Genomic DNA, 19510 nt, shown 5'->3' on the forward strand with positions numbered 1-19510 from the left:
CAGGCAGAGCGAGCCAACGTGGAAGTTCTGCGAGGGCTCAAGACGAGAACCTTTGACAAGCTCAAAGGTCACGGGAAACACTGGGTCGAAGAACTCCAGCCCGTGCTGTGGTCAATCAGGACCACACCTAACCGGGCAACGGGCGAAACCCCTTTCTCCCTTGTCTACGGGGCAGAAGCGGTGCTGCCCCTCGAGCTCAAGCACGGATCTCTCCGAGTACGCGCATACGGCAACTCCAGCCAACACGAGCAAAGGGTTGACGATCTGAACTTCATCGAAGAGCTTCGATGCCGGGCTGCTGCGCGAGCCGCGCGCTGTACCAGCAGGGACTCCGTCGTTATCACGATAGACGAGTCCGTCCCCGGGGGCTCGAGAACGGAGATCTTGTCCTGCGCCGGATACAAGGAACGAAGGCCGGGAACAAGTTGACTCCAAAATGGGAGGGCCCCTTCCGGGTAGTGCAGGTGACCAGGCCGGGGGCTGTCCGACTAGAAACCGAAGAAGGCTTGCCGGTGCAAAATAGCTGGAATATTGAGCACTTGCGCAAGTTCTACCTGTGAAGCGGCGGAGCCCGACCCTCAGGTGATGCTGCCGATGCATACCTCTCGAACTAGTGTAGCCGAGCAGCCCCCGCGTGTAAACCACTAGTTATTGTGAATAAAGACAAGTGTTGTTTCCTGAATGTTTAGTTGCCTCATTTTATTTGCATGCTCCTTTCACTTCTGTCTCCTGCTCTAGGTGCCCATAAGTCTCTTTCCATACTTAGTTGTGAGCAGGGGGTTGCCGGAGCCTCGAAAACGTAAACCCGTTGCCGGATCACTCCGGCACGGGGCATGCAGTTGCCGGGCTTCCCGCGACGTGCATCATAGCGTGCAGTTGCCGGGCTTCCCACGAAGTGCATCATAGCGTGCTGTTGCCAGGCTTCCCGCCACGTGCATCACGGCATGCAGTTGCTCGGCTTCTCGCAACGTGCATCACGCACTCGCTGCGTCTGGGAAATAAAAGTGCTCACATCCAAGTTTGGTATCGACCCTGCTGTGCCCGGGGGCTGGGAGGCAGAAGAGTTATCCATACTACTTTGTGTTTTTCGTGAATTTTGAAAAACAATTGCAGCATCTCGGGCTTGCGAAGAATCAAATGTGCAGGGTAAAGGTGAAATTTTGTGCATTGTAATGCCCGTGGACCGTCCACGGGTCGCGGCGTGTAGCAACGCCTTGTGGTGCGGAGCGACCGCAGCCACGAGGAACTCGCCTCACTTCGAGGCCCCTGATTTAGCAGGAAGCCACCACGTGTGCCACAAAACCTTGGCATGCGGAGTGGCGAAGGCCGTGCCGCACTTCAAGTGGCGGGGCGCCACGTATGCCGCGTTGACCCGGTGCACGTATGCCGCGTTGACCCGCCTATAGAAGGAGCGTGGCTGTCCTAACAAGGAGCGTGGTTGTTGCGGAGGCGCGGCGGTAGCATCGTCATCGGTACGCATCGCCGACGGCGATCCTGCCACGGCGTCCCTGTCCTAACAAGTACATGCAATTTGAGGCCTAGTGGGGTTCAGGCTTTTTGGCGTGGTAGCAAAACATGATTTATCTTACTACAACTGAATGTTACAATATTGATAACTAATGGACACCGGGTAGAAACACCGATGCTCCTATTAATCTAAGGACATTGAGTAGACACATCAATGCTCCTAACCCAAGTTCAAACCATTCATTTTATTTAGAAATTGGAATGAGTGAGACCTTCCTTACAGCCCCCAAATCTTGTGGCTCATAATTGTCCGTAACCGGGGACACTGCTAAGTACTTAGTTTGACACTCTCGAGAGGTTGTACACATTCTCCACAAGAAATCGACGTGTTAATCCCTTGCTGTCCTCAGAGTAGAGTAGCAACGGCATCGACTTCAAGAATTTTCAGAACATATTCCCCCAGACCACCTGTGTCATCGCTCGGTGCTCCGACACCGGGGGCGTGCAGCCACGTCCCCCTTTTAGGTTCGGTAGGGGCGTCTGGGGTGGAGACCAGATGATCGCCGGCACAGCCGATGAGGCCCTACGGGGCCGGCGAGGCAAAGTGCTAGGGGTACGCGCTAGTCCAAGAACAGACGCACGCACGTTTTTTACCCAGGTTTGGGCCACCCGGAGGTGTAAAACCCTACGTCCTGCCTGTCTGAGCAGATATTGATTACGGATCAAATGTTTACAGGTTGCCGGGCAAGCTCCCGGGCTTTCTCTCAGTGGCTAGGCACTCCTCACTACTCTCCGCTGGCTGCGTACTGGAGCCAGTAAGCATCTATCGAGCGAGCTTCGTCCGAACCAACTAACTGACCAACCGACTAACCTCTCCAACTGTCTGACCCGTCAACCCTCTAACCCCCTTGACCGTTGGCATGGGTCCTCCTTTTATACACAACGGGATGCCACACGTGCCACGGTGCATGGGCTACAAGTGTCCAACGGGGAGGCACGCAACTCTCCCTGGTGAGCTGGTGGCATGCATGGGTGCCACCTCCGCTGCTAGGGGCCTAGGGCCCTAGGGTAGGATTTGACAACCACTGTTCCTTGGATCGGACGGGTAACTACCCGTCGGTCGGCTCGTTTATTGAGCCGCGCGCCTTACCCCTTGCCTTGGTGGGACCGCGCGTTCCGCGCCCGTCACGCGCCCGTGTGGCGCTGTCCAGTGGGCCCCACGACCCGAGGCGGGGGCACGCGTCCGGGAACCCCCAGTCCCCGCAAGTCGGCCTGGGAAGCACCCGGGAACCTCCTCCCGGGAAGCAGCTTCCCGGGAGGTGCCTAAGCGGGAATATTCCTAGAAGCCCCGCTAGCCCCTTTCGGGCTGGTAGCTTGCTGGGGACCTCGTCGGTGCTCCCCGGGATGAGACCTTCCCGGTAACCCGGGGGAGGGGCCCACGCGTCGCGCAGCGGTGGTACCCCGGGTGCCACGGGTGCGACAGTAGCCCCCGGGCGTGGGCTGGCATCACCTGTTCCCGGAAGGGTCTCTTCCTAGTCGGTTGCCGGGCTACGCCCTTAACCGACGCGTGGGCCCCCGATCAGTTGCGGGCCCGCGTCCCTTCGCTGCCCCGTGTACGGCGCCGCCAAAAGCGGAGTAGTGGGCGCGAGATTTCCGCCCTAACTCCCCCCCCTAAATAGGGTAGTTAAGGCCTCTCCGCGCATTACTCCCAGTGATTAGGAGTTATGCCCGCGCACCCGTAGGGTACAGAACCGGCCGTTACCAAACGACCGGGCGTCATAAAGCTTCCACTGTTGGCAACAGGGAGCAACACTTTGCCCTTTCGCCTCCATCCTCTTCCGCATCTCGTATCCCTGCGCTCTTGCCAGCTTCCGCCCTCGCTCCCCATGGCGCCCCCCACCACCAGGAAAGGGAAGGAGGTCCAGTCTTCGAAGAAGCCCGCGACCAGCAAGACCGAGGCGGGAGATGCGCGCAAAAGTAGCCTTCTTCCGCCCCGGCTACAACGGTGAGGCGCTGGGGAAGCTCCGGCACGCCGTCGCCTCCAACTTCAATGAGCACGGGGAGACGCGGATCTTCCCGACGGGCGTCGAACACCAGGATAACGACTTCCGGGTGTTCGCGCGCATCCTCCTCTGCGGCATGGTGTTGCCCTTCTCTCTGTTCCTCCACGTGCTGATGGAGTCCTATCAGTTGCGGGTGGCGCAGCTCCACCCCACCTCACTCTTCCTCCTCGCCACCTTCCAGTTCCTCTATGAGGCGTTCGTGGGGGTGATGCCGTCGGTGGGGCTCTTCCGCCATTACTTTTACCCGCGCATCGACAACGCGAAGGCGATGTCGTCGGGGGTGGTTTTCTGCACCCGCGACCAGATGAAGTCGGAGTTCATCGTTCGGTCGGGGAAGAAGATCGAAAAAGAGTGGCGGGGCGACTGGTGCTGGGTCCGAGTGGAGGACCCCCAGGAGTTCATCCAACCGCCGACGGGGCTGCCGGTGCCCCAGATCGGCTGGCAGGACAGATACCACCGCGACGCCGACCTCTTCCCCATTGTGGAAAAGATCAAGGCGTTGCGGCTAGCGGGCCTCACAGATGTCGACATGGCGCGCACCTTCGTCCATCGGCACATAGCCCCGCTGTAGCTGCGTTCCCGACCCGCGTGGATGTACACGGGCTCCGGGGACAGGACACGCCTCCAGGCGGACGGCATGGACTTGGAGTCCCTCAAGACGTGGGTGAAGGGGATCTCCGGCGAGGTCTTCCAGTCGACAGAGTTCCTGCCGGGGGTCTCCGCTCTCCATGCCGGCGTCAAGGCGCTCAGCGACATCGTCGGTGCCTTCCCGGCCTGCAACGAGTGGGGGCTGATGGACGACACCCCCACCCGCGTCCCGCACGCTCTCCCGCAAGCACCCCGCGGGAAGCAGGTGCTCGAGGAGAGCGAGGGCGGGTCCGAGCCCAGCTGGCCCTCCCTCCTGTCGCTGGACGACGAGGCGGGCCAGGTGGTTGCGTCCCCGGAAGTCATCGCCGTGGAGGACGACGATGAGGAAAGCAGCGACAGCGCGCCCCTGATCCTGAGAAGGTCAAGGGCGTTCGCGGTGGCCGCAGCCACTTCCTCAACAGCGACGTCCGCCCCGGCAGCGGCCCCTAACCTGGCGACGGCCGCCGCTCCAGGGCCGCCTGTTGGTACCGCGACGGCATCCGCGGCAACAGGGGCCGCGAGTGCCTCGGCGGGGGCCCCTACCTTGGCGGCGGCCGCCAGCTCCGCGGCGGCAACTGGTCCCGGGGTGCCCGCCAGTACCCTGGCAACTCCAGCACCTGCAAGGTTCTCCGGTGCCCCGGCGACGGCCTTCGCTCCGGTAGCGGGGGCCTCCGAGAGCTTGGTGCCCGACGTCGCGGCGGCATCGCCATCGACACCTGGAGCTCTTCGGGTCATGACGACTCCGCGGGCGCCCACGGCGCCGCCCGCTCGGGGGGTCTTCCGGGGCTTCGCGCTCCGATGCAACCCTTCGTAGTTCTCCTCGCCGGCGGGAGCCAGCAAGAGGGCGAGGAGTCATTCCCCGCCCGGCTCGCCAAGCAAGAGGACGCGCGCGGACGCGGGCGGCGCCACTGACCTCGCTGCCTCGAGGGCCAGCGTCGGCGCGGGCGCGCCCCTTGGCGACCCAGCCCAAGCAGAGACAGAGCCTGCACCAGGTATGTCTTCGTTGATTCTCCGCAACTGCAATTCCTGCTAGCCAAATTCACAACCATACCTCCTCTTTCTGCAGCAAGTGGCAACTCGCTCGCGGCAAGACCCTTGGACGCTCCCACTGGCGCAGGCGAGGTAGGGGAGGCTGCACCCGCAAGCCCGACAGCCGCACAAGGTAACCGCCCCGATCGCCCTTATTCGCCTTCGATAGCACCAACCATCGCCGACCCTCATGCTTTTCCACGGTTGCAGGCACAAGCGCGCCCGCGCCCGGAACAGGCGCGGCCGTGGTCGACCCCGACTCGGTCGTCGGGACCGCGGGGGCGGAGGTGGAGTCAGAAACGGCTCCCGTGTCTGCCCCCGCCACGACGGACCCAGCGGCAGCAGTGGGGACCGCCGCCGCTGCCGCGGCACCCGGCGACGCGCCCGAAGCCGCGGACGTGGCCGGCTCGGGCTCACCCGCCGTCCAGCAGGGGAGGACCCCCGCCGGAAGCAGGGAACCCTCTCCAACCCCGGTGTCCCGGAGCCTGGGCACGGGGGAAGTTGTCGGGGAAGGACGGCAAGACCCCCGGGAGCAAGTTGGCGACCCGCGCCCAGCTCCACTTCGGCAGCTGGGGCTTCGTCATCCTCGGGGGCTCTCCCCGGCACCGACCTCGGCACCCTCGCCGGGGTCGCTTGGAATCCTCTTACCTGGGATCCGAGCGTCTTCGAGCGGGGGCACCGGTTCCTGGACGCCGTCCGGGACCAGCAGTTTGCCTTCGTCACCTCCTGTAATGAGGTGAGGGAGCGCCATACCGTTGCCAAGAATAAACTCGGCGAGGTGCGGGAGGCTGTCGAGAGAGAGCGGGGCGAACTCTCCCGGCTGCGTGAGGAGGCGCGCCTCGCCGAAGAGGAGGCGCGGCTGGCCCGGCAAGCCCTGGAGGTGGCCCGGGAGCCGGTAGTCCCGGAAACCGAGCTCCGTCGGCAACTGGAGGTCTAGCGCACGGAGCTCCAAGGAAGGCTCGACGCAATGGCGGCAACCCTAGAAGCTTCCCGGAAGGAGCATGCCGAGGTGCTCGCGATGGCCCTGGCGCGGCTGGACGAGAAGAGCGAGCTAATCGCCAACTACCGCGGCGAAATCGAAGGCCTCCGTGTCCTGCTGAAGGTGCAGGTCAAGGCCACCGAGGATGCGGCGAGAGCGGCGACTCAGCACGAGGCCGAGCTCAACTCGGTCAAAGGCAAAGCGGCCGAGCTTGAGGACGAGTTGGCCACCATCCGGGAAGAGCTCGCCAAGGCCGGCGAGGCCAACGCGACCCAAGCCTTAGAGCTTGCGAAGCTGGAGGGCCGCGTCAGCAAGGCCAAGAAGGCCACGCAAGACGCCCGACTCCATCTTGGCACGCTGATCGGGCAGCGGCAGCTTGAGACGGAGAAGCTGGCGAGGATCGCCGAGTCGCTGCGCGACCTGCTGCCTAAGTTCGAGCTGCAGGCGGCGGAGGTGGACGGCACGGACGTCACGACGCTGATCCCTTCTTCTCCGACTTGTTGGGGAAGCTTGGGGCGCTCGATGTCTGGATCGCCAAGTATGGCGCCAACGAAGTCGCCAACTGCGCCCGGGAGGTTGCCGGGACAATCCTCCCGCGGATTCATCTCCGGGACCCGGAATTTCCCTTCGAGTCCCTCCTGGATGCTTGGTCCGACAGCGAGGACGAGCCCACGCACACCCAAGCATTGCACGTGTTCGTCGACGAGGTCGTCGAGCGGATGCAGATGATGCCAGAGCCTGAACCCCCCGTCGACCCCCCGGCCGAAGACGGCGACCGCTAGCTATACTCGTTGCTTCCCCTGTACCTCCTTCTTGTTTGCTTTTCCTGCAAGTATGGACAATGACCTTTTGATTAGTCCATGTAACCACTCGACACCTAGTCAATCAAGCTTGTTAGTTTGCTCGATTTTTGTCTTTTATTCCCGAGGCCGCCTCGCGGGGTGGTTCCCTTAGCCTTTGCGTGTCCTGCCTTGTGTTGCGGGGGGACTCGCGCACGCCTCACCCTTGACCAGACCAGGGACCCGGGACGGACCCGCAGTGCTGACCTGGGGCCAAGCGGTAGCGGGGAGTCACTCCGTTTGCGGGGTAACCACTCCAAGCCGTGTCCTCCCGGGGCGGACCCGGGAGCCACACGGGGAGCGCACTCCCCCCGCAAGCGTCCCTTCTAACACTCCGGCTACGCGCGGGATCCGGGGCCGCACCCAGCGGGGCAGTGCTCCGTTTCGTTCAGCTCTTAGCGAATTCAGCGTTCATGTTCAGATACTTAGCTTTTCCGTTTGGTCCAATGTTCCACGATGCTCTGCGGTAGAGTGCAGACGGGGCACTACCTCGGTAGGAAACCATCTGGGGTACCTGTTCAAGGGAAACGATCTCGGAGGGATCCGGCGGGAACGCGGGGGCAGGATCGCCGCCGCCGGCAACCGCCGCCGATGATGCTACCACCACGCTCACGCGGCAACCCTCGCCCTCAGGGGCGGACCCTGGCCTTCAGGGACGAACCCTGGCTTAGGAGGACTCCGCTCCGGGAGCAGCCGCGAGACGGCTATAACGTCCTCGGCGCCGGCTTCGCCACACCCCGAACGGCGGGCACGGGTGACGAGGAAGTTATAGCCTTCCAGCGACAGCCCCCGCAACTGGGGAGACCTGGGTTTTCTCTAGGGAACTCGTCCCAAGGGATGCGACGACCCTTGTTACTCGGGAGCTAAACTGCTCGAGGGCCACGGCAAGGACGCGGTGATGGGCCGGAACGAGCGACGAGCGCCGGCACCGACGCCATCACAGCGTCCTCGCAACGACCCGCGCCCGAAAAAGGCTCTCTCAACGGGAATGCGGCCGGGTCCCTATGATAGTGCACCCGCCGGCACAAGGCACGGATGGCATGCACTACCATAGAGTCTCCGTAGCAGCCCCTGCTCCTTGCGGCGGTGCCCTTTGGAGGGGAGCGACAAGGGCACTGTGGCAATGCACCCCGTCGGCGCCGGACGCTGATGGGATGCACCACCACAGTGCCTCTGCGGCGAACCTCGCCCCGGAACCGCCCCTTTGGGGAAACGCAGGAGGGGCACAACGGCAGTGCACCTGTCGGTGCGGGACGCCTATGGCATTCACTACCATCGTGCCTCTGTGGCGCCCCTCGGGGTGGGCTCGATGGAGTGACGCAGCAGGGGCGCGATGGCAGCACACCCGCCGGCGCCTAGCGCCTCCGTTGCACCACCTGCCTTCACGGCCCCGAACCCGGCTTCACTCTGAGCCATTCCATGGTTGGGGCGCGCCTTTTATAGACGCGGGAGGGAGGCTTGCCACAGCGCGCGACGGATCCGCGCGGCACCGCGACGCCTTTTCCTCGAACGCGGCGCAGTTTCCGCCGCCATGCTTACCGGGTAACCGCGGCACACGCGGCGGCAAGCTGTCAACTCAGAAGCCTCGGAGTCCGGGGAACCCCTTGTGTTGCGGACCTCCCTCACCACAAGGCACCGGTGCATGGTGCGACCCGTGGACAGCTCACGGGCACCACAGTGTACAAGATTCCTCCCTTTCTTGCAGGTTAGACTCTTACCATATTCAAGGTGCTGCAAAAAATTTCGAAACTTACGAAAACAAGTAACATAGGTAAAACAGACAAATCTCTCCTGCTTCCCAGCCCCCGGCACAAAGGGGTCAATGCCAAATTTGGATGTGAGCATTTCCTTTCCCAGGCGGAGCGACTCCGCGGTGCAGGCTGTGGGAGGCCGAGCAGCTGCACGCCTAGTGATGCACGTTGCGGGAAGCCCGCCAACGGCATGTCCCGTGCCGGAACGATCCGGCAACGGGTTTTCGTTTCGGGGCCACGGCAGCCCTTGCTCACAACCGAGTAGGGAAAGACACCTTTGTGCACTTAAAGCAAGAGGCAAGAGGGGGAAAACACGCGAATGAACAAGGCAAAAACAAAGCTCAGGGGTGAAACACTTATCTTTATTCACAATTAACTAGCGGTTTACACACGGGGGCTGCCCGATTACACTAGTTCGAGAGGTATGCATCGGAGGCATCACCTGAGGGTCGGGCTCCGCCACTTCACGGGTAGAACTTGCGCAAGTGTTCAACATTCCAGCTATTGGGCACCGGCAAGCCGTCTTCGGTTTCCCGGCGGACAGCCCCCGGCCTGGTCACTGCACTACCCGGAAGGGGCCCTCCCATTTCGGAGTCAACTTGTTCCCGGCCTTCGTTCCTTGTATTCAGCGCAGGACAAGGTCCCCGTTCTCGAGCCCCCGGGGACGGACTCGTCTGTCGTGATAACGACGGAGTCCCTGCTGGTAGCGCGCGGCTCGCACAGCAGCCCGGCACCGAAGCTCTTCGATGAAGTTTAGATCGTCGATCCTTTGCTCGTGTTGGCTGGTGTCGCCGTACGCGCGTACTCGGGGAGATCCGTACTTGAGCTCGAGGGGCAGCACCGCTTCTGCCCCGTAGACAAGGGCGAAAGGAAAGGAGTTTCGCCCGTTGCCCGACTAGGTGTGGTCCGGATGGACCACAGCACGGGCTGGAGTTCTTCGATCCAGTGCTTCCCGTGGCCTTTGAGCTTGTCGAAGGTTCTCGTCTTGAGCCCCCGTAGAACCTCTGCGTTGGCTCGCTCCGCCTGCCCGTGGCTCCTCGGGTGAGCGACGGACGCGAAGCACAGCTTAGTGCCCATGTCTTCGCAGTAGGCGTGAAACGCCGTGCTCGTGAAGTGCGTGCCGTTGTCGGTGATGATGCTGTTAGGAACACCAAACCGGCACACAATGCCCTTAAAGAACTTGATGGCCGCCTGGGCGGTTACCTTGCGCACTGGTTCCACCTCCACCCATTTGGAGAACTTGTCCACGGCCACAAACAAGTATTCGTAACCGCCAACCGCTCTTGGTAGCTTGCCGACGATGTCCAGTCCCCAGACCGCGAACGGCCATGAGGACGGGATGACATGCAGGGCCTGGGCTGGTTGGTTGCTCTTCTTTGAGTGGAGTTGGCACGCTTCGCACGTCCTCACCAGCCGCTCTGCGTCGACCAGGGTCGTGGGCCAGTAGAAGCCATGCCGGAAAACTTTGCCGCCCAAAGCCCGGGAGGCCACATGGTGTGAACATGTGCCTCGATGTATGTCTTCCAACAGCGCACACCCTTCTTCCTGCGACACGCAGATAAGTTTGACACCATTTGCACGCCTGCGGTAGATGCTGCCGTTTATCACAGTGTACATCTTGACTTGCCGCGCTATGCGCTCCGCGGTGACGTCATCCTCCGGGAGAGCCTCTCCTTTCAAATAGCGGGCGATCTCTTCCGCCCAGGGAGGAATTTCTCTGCTAACGCATGCCGCCATATCAGCGGCATGGACCCCTGCTGCTGCAGGGGTTCCCTCGGTTGCCGGAGGGGCGTCCCCGGCAGCCGGCTGGGGGATGACTGAAGGAACCAGTTGCTTCTGACAGAACACCCCCGCCGGAGGCTTCCGGCGCTCTGCTGCCATCTTGGCCAGCTCGTCAGCAGCGAAGTTGTCCTTCCGCTTGACGTGTTCGAAGCGCAAACCCTTGAACTTCCAGCTTGCGGACCTCTTCTACGTCCGGCGCCATTTGAGGGCAATCGTAGTCCTTGTTCACCTGGTTGATCACAAGCTGGGAATCACCGTGAACAACCAGACGCGCCAGTCCAAGAACAGATGCACGCACGTTTTTTACCCAGGTTCGGGCCACCCGGAGGTGTAAAACCCTACGTCCTGCTTGTCTGAACTGATATTGATTAAGGATCAAATGTTTACAGATTGCCGGGCAAGCTCCCGGGCTTTCTCTCGGTGGCTAGGCACTCCTCACCCCTGTCTGCTAGCTGCCTGCTGGAGCTAGTAAGCATCTATTGAGCGAGCTTCGTCTGAACCAACTAACTGACCAACTGACTCACCCGTCAACCCTCTAACCCCCTTGACCGTTAGCATGGGTCCTCCTTTTATACACAAGGGGGTGTCACATGTGCCAAGGTGCATGGGCTACAAGTGTCCAACGGGGAGGCACGCAACTCTCCCTGGTGAGCTGGTGGCATGCATGGGTGCCACCTCCGCTGCTAGGGGCCTAAGACCCTAGGGTAGGATTGGACAACCACTGTTCCTTGGATCGGACGGGTAACTACCCGTCGGTCGGCTCGTTTACTGAGCCGCGCGCCTTACTGCTTGCCTTGGTGGGACTGCGCGTTCCGCGCCCGCCATGCGCTCGGGTGGCGCTGTCCAGTGGGCCCCACGACCCGAGGCGGGGGCACGCGTCCGGGAACCCCCAATCCCCGCAAGTCGGCCCGGGAAGCACCCGGGCCCAGCGCGCCCGGGAACCTCCTCCCGGGAAGCAGCTTTCCGGGAGGTGCCTAAGCGGGAATATTCCTAGAAGCCCCGTTAGCCCCTTGCGGGCTGGTAGTTTGCCGGGAAGCTCGTTGGCGCTCCCCGGGATGAGACCTTCCCAGGAACCCGGGGGAGGGGGCCACGCGTCACGCAGTGGTGGTACCCCGGGTGCCACTGGTGCGACACACAGAGATCGAACCCTGTACGGGGGCGGTCGCTTCAACTGAAAAATGATACTTGGCAACTTGTTCCTCCTCTTTCTGGTGTCAATATTATCGATTCCAAGTGAGTCTTCAAGGTTAAGAAGCATGCTGATGGTTCTATTGAACGCTACAAGGCACGGTTAGTTGCCAAGGGCTTCAAACAGAGGTATGGTCTTGATTATGAAGACACTTCAGCCCAGTTGTCAAGCCCACTACCATTCGTTTGCTTCTCTCTCTGGCTGTTACTCGAGGATGGTCTCTTCGTCAGCTTGATGTGCAGAATGCTTTCCTGCATGGAGTTCTGGCGGAGGAGGTTTATATGCATCAGCCCCCAGGTTTTGTTGATCCTGCACGTCCTCAGCATCTATGTTGCCTTGTTAAGGCTCTGTATGGACTTAAGAAGGCTCCTCGTGCGTGGCATGCACGTCTTGGCTCTGTTCTTCGGGCTCATGGGTTTGTTCCCTCCACTGCTGACATGTCCCTGTTCCTTCTTCAGCGTCCTGAGGTCACGATGTACCTGCTGGTTTATGTTGATGATATCATCCTCATCAGCTCCTCTGATGCTGCTGCCGATCGTCTCGTGTCTGCGCTGGGTGGTGATTTTGCTGTCAAGGACTTGGGTGCTCTGCACTACTTCCTTGGTCTGGAGGTCTCACGGTCTTCTGCTGGGTTGACTCTCACTCAGCACATGTACTCTCTGGATTTGCTGCGTCGTGCTGGTATGTTGAAGTGCAAACATGCTACCACTCCTATGTCTGCTACTAATCGGTTGTCTGCTCTTGATGGAGACCCCCTTTCGCCTGATGATGCTACTGAGTACCGCAGCCTCGTTGGTGGTCTGCAATACCTCACTATCACTAGACCGGATGTCTCACTATCTCATTGGTCAGCTGTGAAGCGTATTCTGCGCTACATCTGTCTCACTGCCTCGTATGGTTTCCTTCTCCAGCCTGCACCATCTTGTGAGCTTTCAGCCTTCTCAGATGCGGATTGGGCTAGTAGTCCTGATGACCGGCAATCCATGGGGGGCTATGCAGCATTCTTTGGTCCTAACTTGATCGCCTGGAATGCTCGCAAACAAGTTACGGTATCTCACAGCAGTACTGAAGCTGAGTACAAGGCAGTTGCTAATGCCACAGCTGAGCTCATATGGGTACAATCCCTATTGAGAGAGTTGGGAGTCTCTCAAGATCAGCCTCCAGTCCTTTGGTGTGACAACATTGGTGCTACATACCTTTCATCTAATCCGGTATTCCATGCCCGAACGAAACACTTTGAAGTTGACTATCACTTTGTCGGGGAACGCATTGCACAGAAGCTACTCCGTATCAAGTTCATCTCCTTCAAAGATCAACTTGCTGACATCTTCACGAAGCCTCTTCCACAGCCGTAGTTTGTAGGTTGTAGGCACAATCTTAACTTACTTTGTACTTCAGGCCACAATTAAGATTGAGGGAGGGTGTTAGACTGTATATATGTAGAGTCTGTATATGTCTTGTATTGTACCTCTTGGTACCTCTATATATATGAGATAGCCACACCCGTATTAGGGTGTCGAGCAGTTTCCCCAAACACGTTGTTTTACAGTACTTACCTTTCAAAGTGCGGGCACACAAGCTATTAGGGAACTGAAGCAGTCTCCAAGCCTGGCGAGCAAGCAAGGCTTGATTAAAAATCCTCATATCACGGAATCCCAGGCCACCTTCCATTTTCGGCCGAATAAGCTTATGCCAACCTATCCAATGAGTTTTGCGTTTTCCATTCTCAGCACCCCACTAGAAATCGCGAACAAGCTTGGTGAGATCCTCGCACACAGAGGCCGGAAGCTTAAAAACTCCCATGACGTAAGTGGGATCGCTTGGGCCACCGCCTTAGTAAGCACCTCCTTGCCACCCTGTGATAGATGGCTATCTCCCCACTGCATGATCCTCTTACTCAATTTCTCTTGTAAATTTTGGAACTTGCCTTTGTGCATACGGCCTTCAGGAGTGGGCAATTCGGGCCGCTTGATCAGTCCGCGCCTTCAAGAACAACAGAGTGTCATCAGCGAAAAGGAGGTGAGAGATACCCGGTGCACGCCGACAAACCTTAAGAGGAGCCATAAGACCTTGATCTGCTTCATTTTGCAAAAGTGCCGAAAGACCGTCGGCTATAAAGAGGAATAAGAACGGTGACAAAGGATCACCTCATCTCAATCCTCGAGTAGGAGAAAATGCTTCCAATAAGGCTCCATTAAATTTGACAGAATATCTCACCGTGGTCACACACACCATAATCCACTGGATCCAACGGTGAGAGAAGCCCATCTTATGTATCGATTTCTTCAAGAAAACCCAGTCCACTCGGTCATAAGCTTTGGACAGATCATGCTTATAAGCACACCAAGCATTTCTTTCTGACGCCCCATGCTCCATAAAATGAAGGCGCTCAAAAGCAATGAGGGCATTATCAGTAACCATGCGGCCAGGCACAAAAGCACTCTGATTCTCAGAAATAATGTCACCCAAAATTGGATGCAGGCGATTCACAAGACATTTCGACACAATCTTATAAAGAACACTGCACAGACTAATAGGGCGGAAGTCATTGAGTTCTTTTGGTTCATCAACCTTTGGGATTAGAACGATGGCAGTATTGTTCACTCCTTCGGGCATGAGTCCAGTACGAATACCTACATTAAGTCTTGAACAGAGGAAGTAGCTATATAGTCAATGTGTTCACGTGGAGCTGCATGCCCAATTGGACTGGAATTAGATCCACACAGCTGGCTCTTGCAAGTTGCAGCGGAACAAAAAAGTTCTGCAATGGAATGGCTATGGATGCATAGTAGAGCGGGTGGTTGTGCGACCACGAGCCTACAAGGGAAGTGAAGAACGAAGCAGTACGTGTGACCGCACATCCGATCGTACAGAGGCAAGCGAGGTGGCCAATCCCAAGCCTCGGTGGAAAAACAAAATTACAGTGGATTTTTAAAAAAAATTAGATATTTCTATTTTTGATAAATAATTTTATCTCTATAGTAAGGCAAATCAAACTAACCAGGTATATTGAGGGGCTGAGTATTAGTTTTGGACTCCATTGAACGATGGTTTTATTTATGGATATCTCTTATCGAAGAAAAATATTCCCTCGAACACCTACACCCAGTCAGGCAGTATCATAACTTGTGAATTTCAACTAATATGATATATATCACAGAAGTTATACAGTTAGAAAATAGAAATTTTCTAATGATATAACTATAACTCATGTTACATTGGTTAAATCGTCGACCTCAGGACACGTGTAGGCCCTTTATACTGGAGGTAGTATATGTTAGGAGGGTAATATTCTAAATACACGCAACATTTCAATTTCAAATCCATATTTTTTTGGAGGTATTAAAAAACAATTCAGCAATATGAATGTGTGCTGCTGATTTTTCTTTCATTCCTCCCAAATGTATGAGAGTTTGAAGTTTACATTTCATATGTTTGTAGAACTTCACTCATCCAAATATTGTATTTTTTTAATGCTTTTGCTATAAAGAAGTCAACCGATTTTTAGTAATGATGGGGGAGTAAGGATGACATCCAGATTTTAATCCAATGGCTCTAGTGTCTAAAAAATCAAACGACTGAAAAAATTTTATACCTTAGGTACACCATGTCAAAAAGGATAAAACAATAAAAATAAATAAATTTATATGAATAATTTCACTTATGGACCACCTTGGATCTTTGGGCTGGATCGGCCACTGACACAAATAGCCCGTGTAGACACTATTTTTGGTTCGTAGAGACACTATAATTGTTTCTACATAATTTTAGATACACTTAGTACAGTGTCACAATACTGCCACTACGGACTGTCGCTATGTGTGATGGAACACTAATAAAGCGCCTCTATTGTTTAAGACATTTCATAAAGACACTAAACTGTCTCTACGTTCAATACGACATTTCGTAAAGACATTGCATTGTGTTTATACTTTTTAGACATTTCATAAAGACACTGTATTGTCTCTACATTCAATGCGACATTTTGTAAAGACATTACATTGTGTCTCTATACCATGTGCATGTGCTAGAAAATATACGTTGAAAAAAACATGTTGAGACCAATCCTCGAACTCAAGACCTTAAAGAAAAGTACAAACTCAACTAACCATCTCAACCTAATACCTATTTGTGCTTATACTCCTAATGAAATTGTTATGAGTAGTCTACTACATGTCTTAAACTTGCTAAAAATGTTTTTACACAACATAAAACATGTCTTAAATAGTGTCTCTAACCATATTATAAGGTCATTTCATCAAGTATCTCAAAATCTTGTCTCTACAGACTTTTGTGACAATATATTAAATGCCTTAAAAAATGTCTCTACACCATAATATCTCAACTAGTGTCTTTATATTTAAGACATTTTCCATAGCGCCTCATAAATTGCCTCTACATGAAACTCTGCCACAAAATTGTCTCTAAGTAAAGACAAAGAGTATATTGCCTCAACAAAAATGTCTTTGCGTGCTTTTCCACCGTAAATGAATTTAGCAGATATTTTCTCGTGTTGAACCCTTTTTAGAGTATCTAGATCTACGTGTGGTGGACAGAAATCGTGGGGATCGGAAATTTATGCGTCGTACTGTGTGTCAAGTGTGATATAACCTTGAGATCCAAGTGTTGAGATCCATGTTTATGAGGAATAGGACCACGGCATGGGACGCATGGCGGGCGAGTCTGGATCGGACTAGCAGGATAAAGGACTTTCATTTAAGGACCGTTTGCTGGCAAGACTGCCGGTTGCGCCCCTGCCCGTCGACTTGTCCGCCACCTGTTTTCATCTCGCGCGCCCGGCCTTTAAACCGCACCACTCCATCTCCACACTCTCGCACCTAGCTCATTTGCTCAGAGTCGATTAAGCACACAAACACGTCCATAGGCTCGCTCGAGCACTTCGAGGCGATGGGCTCGTCACCTCACGTCAACTTCCTCAAGATGGTGAACCGGCTTGTGGTGAACAACTTCTTTGCGGTCGTCGCGGTGACCGGCGCCGCGGCCATGCTGATCCGGAGGGATATCGTGGGCCAGATGCCGCCTGTCCACGCCTTGATGGTGCTGCTGCTGATGATGATCCTGGCGGCCAAGATGCGCCGGCGCCGGGAGGTGTACCTGGTGGAGTACGGCTGCTTCGGCCCCAAGTCGTGCTACCGCACGCCGTTCGCCACGTGCCTGGAGCACGCGCACCTGATGCCGTACCTGGTGGACGAGGAGAGCGTGGCCTTCGCGATGCGTCTCCTGGAGCGGTCGGGGCTGGGCGAGGAGACCTGCGTGCCGGACGCGTACCACTACATGCCCCCGGACCGCAGCCTGAGGGCGTCCCGGGAGGAGGCAGAGCTGGTCATATTCTCCGCGGTCGACGACGTGTTCGCCAAGACGACAACCGTGATCAAGCCGTGCGACATCGACGTCCTCATCGTCAACTGCAGCATCTTCACGCCGACTCCCGTGTTCGCCGACATGGTCGTCAACAGATACAAGCTCCGGGACGACGTGAAGAGCGTGAACCTGTCCGGGATGGGTTGCAGCGCCGGGCTCGTCTCCGTGGGCCTCGCCAAGAACATCCTCCACGCGGCGCCGCTGGGCACGCGCGTGCTTGTCGTGTCCACGGAGATCCTCTCGTCGCAGTACTACGTGGGCACCGAGCGCGCGATGCTGCTTCCCAACTGCCTCTTCCGCATGGGCGCGGCGGCCATGATCCTCTCAAACTCACCGGAGGAGGATCAGGCGCGCTTCCGGCTCCGCTGCGTGGTGCGCACCGTGACCGCCGCGCATGACGCCGACTACCGGTGCGTGTTCCAGGAGGAGGACGACAAGGGCAACACGGGCATCCGTCTCTCCAAGGACCTCGCCACAACCGCCGGCTACGCGCTCAAGAACAACATCGCCGCGTTTGGGCCCCTCGTCCTGCCGGCCTCGGAACAGCTCCTCGTGGCGCTCTCCTTGCTCAAGAGGAAGCTCCTGAGCGGGCGAGCCAAGGTGAGGCTGTACCGCCCGAACTTCCGCACCGCATTCGAGCACATCTGCATCCACGCGGGGGGGCGCGGCGTCATCGACGAGGTGCAGCATGGCCTTGGGCTCTCCGACGACGACGTCGAGGCGTCGCGGATGACGCTGCACAGGTTCGGCAACACGTCGAGCAGTTCCGTCTTCTATGAGCTGGCCTACATGGAGGCCAAGGGCCGGATGAGCAAGGGCGACAGGCTGTGGATGATCTCCTTCGGTGCCGGCTTCGACTGCAACAGCGTCGCGTGGGAGTGCGTCAAGCCGAAGCAGCCCGGCGACGCAGACGGGCCGTGGGCCGACAGCCTCGCCCGCTACCCGATGCAGCTCCCCGAAATCGACAAGGACATGTGAGGGGAGCAGAGCGTATGCATTATTTTCACGGCACGCACGTCTGGTGTTCGACCCAGAGTTGCCTCGGAAAGCTCCTGTTTGATACATCTATCTTCGCTTGGAGTACCAACAATTAAGTTGTACGTGCTGGAAAAGAGAACTTGCACAACTTCTACTGTACTTCCCTCCCCTTTTACAGGTGCCAACAGGAACTAAGCGAAATCTATAATCTTTATAAAATTAATCCAGTAAGAGTTATTAATATTTTCAAGCTTAACATGCAAAATATCCACGTTATGAAGTTCATCACCCACTAAGCACAACATGCAAAATGTCAACATCACCAATTGGTTCTCACTAATGTTAGAATTTGGACCAAAGTGGGCCTGATCAGCTTAAGGCACAAGCTCTAATTAAATTTTGGAAAATCTTAAAAACTCATTCATGAAGTGGGATGAGAGAGTGGGAAGAGTCCAACCTTCCTAGTTTAGAGTAAGCAAGAACAACATATAAGGTACGTTGTTATTCACCTAGTAGCAAAGTGTGTCGGCTCCAGGGATACAGGAGTATCCAGGAACCTAGGGGCACGAGCCGCGGCCCCACCACGTCAGCCTAAGGATGCTTGCTCTCTCCTTTCCCGGACCCGGAGCCGCAAAGCTCCTCGGGGGTGCTTGGTCTGGTACCCAGGGAGAGAACACGTCACTGCTTACCTCAGCTGGTCTGGGCTCCTACTTTGGCGCCCATGAGCCTAGCCCGGTACGAGTCTGCCCGTCCAAAGGAGTCCTCGAGACTGCGCGACTGTGGCGTGACAATCGCCGTGGAGGACTGCAGGCTGGGGTGTGGAAGGATTGCCTTTCCCTTTTGACCGGCCAGCTTCCATCCCGTGCCAAATATCGCCGTTTCAGTCTAGACAGGGCCGAAAGCTTCTCTGCGCCCCGGACCGAGTACAAATCACTTGAAGCGACCGCCCCCGTATACGGGTTCGATCTCTGTGCTTTAGTGCTAGTCCCTAGATCGACTCACTAGCACACACAGTTTCAAGATGTAATATCATAGAACAAAGGTCTCAATACTACAATGAATCATCCAGAATTTAAAGGTACTTACAACTCGCATAATCTCACGAGTTAGCTGAAAATAAAACAACTGTTTAGTAGCGGAAAGCGACAGATACAAGGGCACATCAACACCACAGTGAGAGCGTGTTGGAATGTAAGCCCGTAACCCAAACAAGCAGAACGTAGATCTTACTCGTCGTCGGAGCTTCCTACATCATTAAACGATGCAGCCACTAGGGTCAATACATTGAATGTATTGGCAAGATTCACTAGGAGTTATATCAGAGTCTACCAAGTATATGCATAATGTGGCAAAATGGGGTTCAAAGCTATTTGCATAAAAGCTTGGTTATTGAATCCTATTCTTTAATCAAATAGAATTTTATC

The 19510-nt window shown here is 56.5% G+C and overlaps 1 protein-coding gene across 1 annotated transcript; it reads left to right on the forward strand.

Annotated features, from left to right (window-relative positions):
* The first annotated feature begins 16462 nt into the window (after positions 1 to 16462).
* On the forward strand, positions 16463 to 18327 carry LOC100837673 (3-ketoacyl-CoA synthase 6). The gene has a single exon (XM_003566693.4). The coding sequence runs from the start codon at positions 16635 to 16637 to the stop codon at positions 18084 to 18086; it is 1452 nt and encodes a 483-aa protein (XP_003566741.1). The 5' UTR covers positions 16463 to 16634; the 3' UTR covers positions 18087 to 18327.
* The last annotated feature ends 1183 nt before the right edge of the window (positions 18328 to 19510 follow it).

Source organism: Brachypodium distachyon, chromosome 2 (genome assembly GCF_000005505.3).
Source record: "Brachypodium distachyon strain Bd21 chromosome 2, Brachypodium_distachyon_v3.0, whole genome shotgun sequence".
NCBI lineage: Eukaryota > Viridiplantae > Streptophyta > Magnoliopsida > Poales > Poaceae > Brachypodium > Brachypodium distachyon.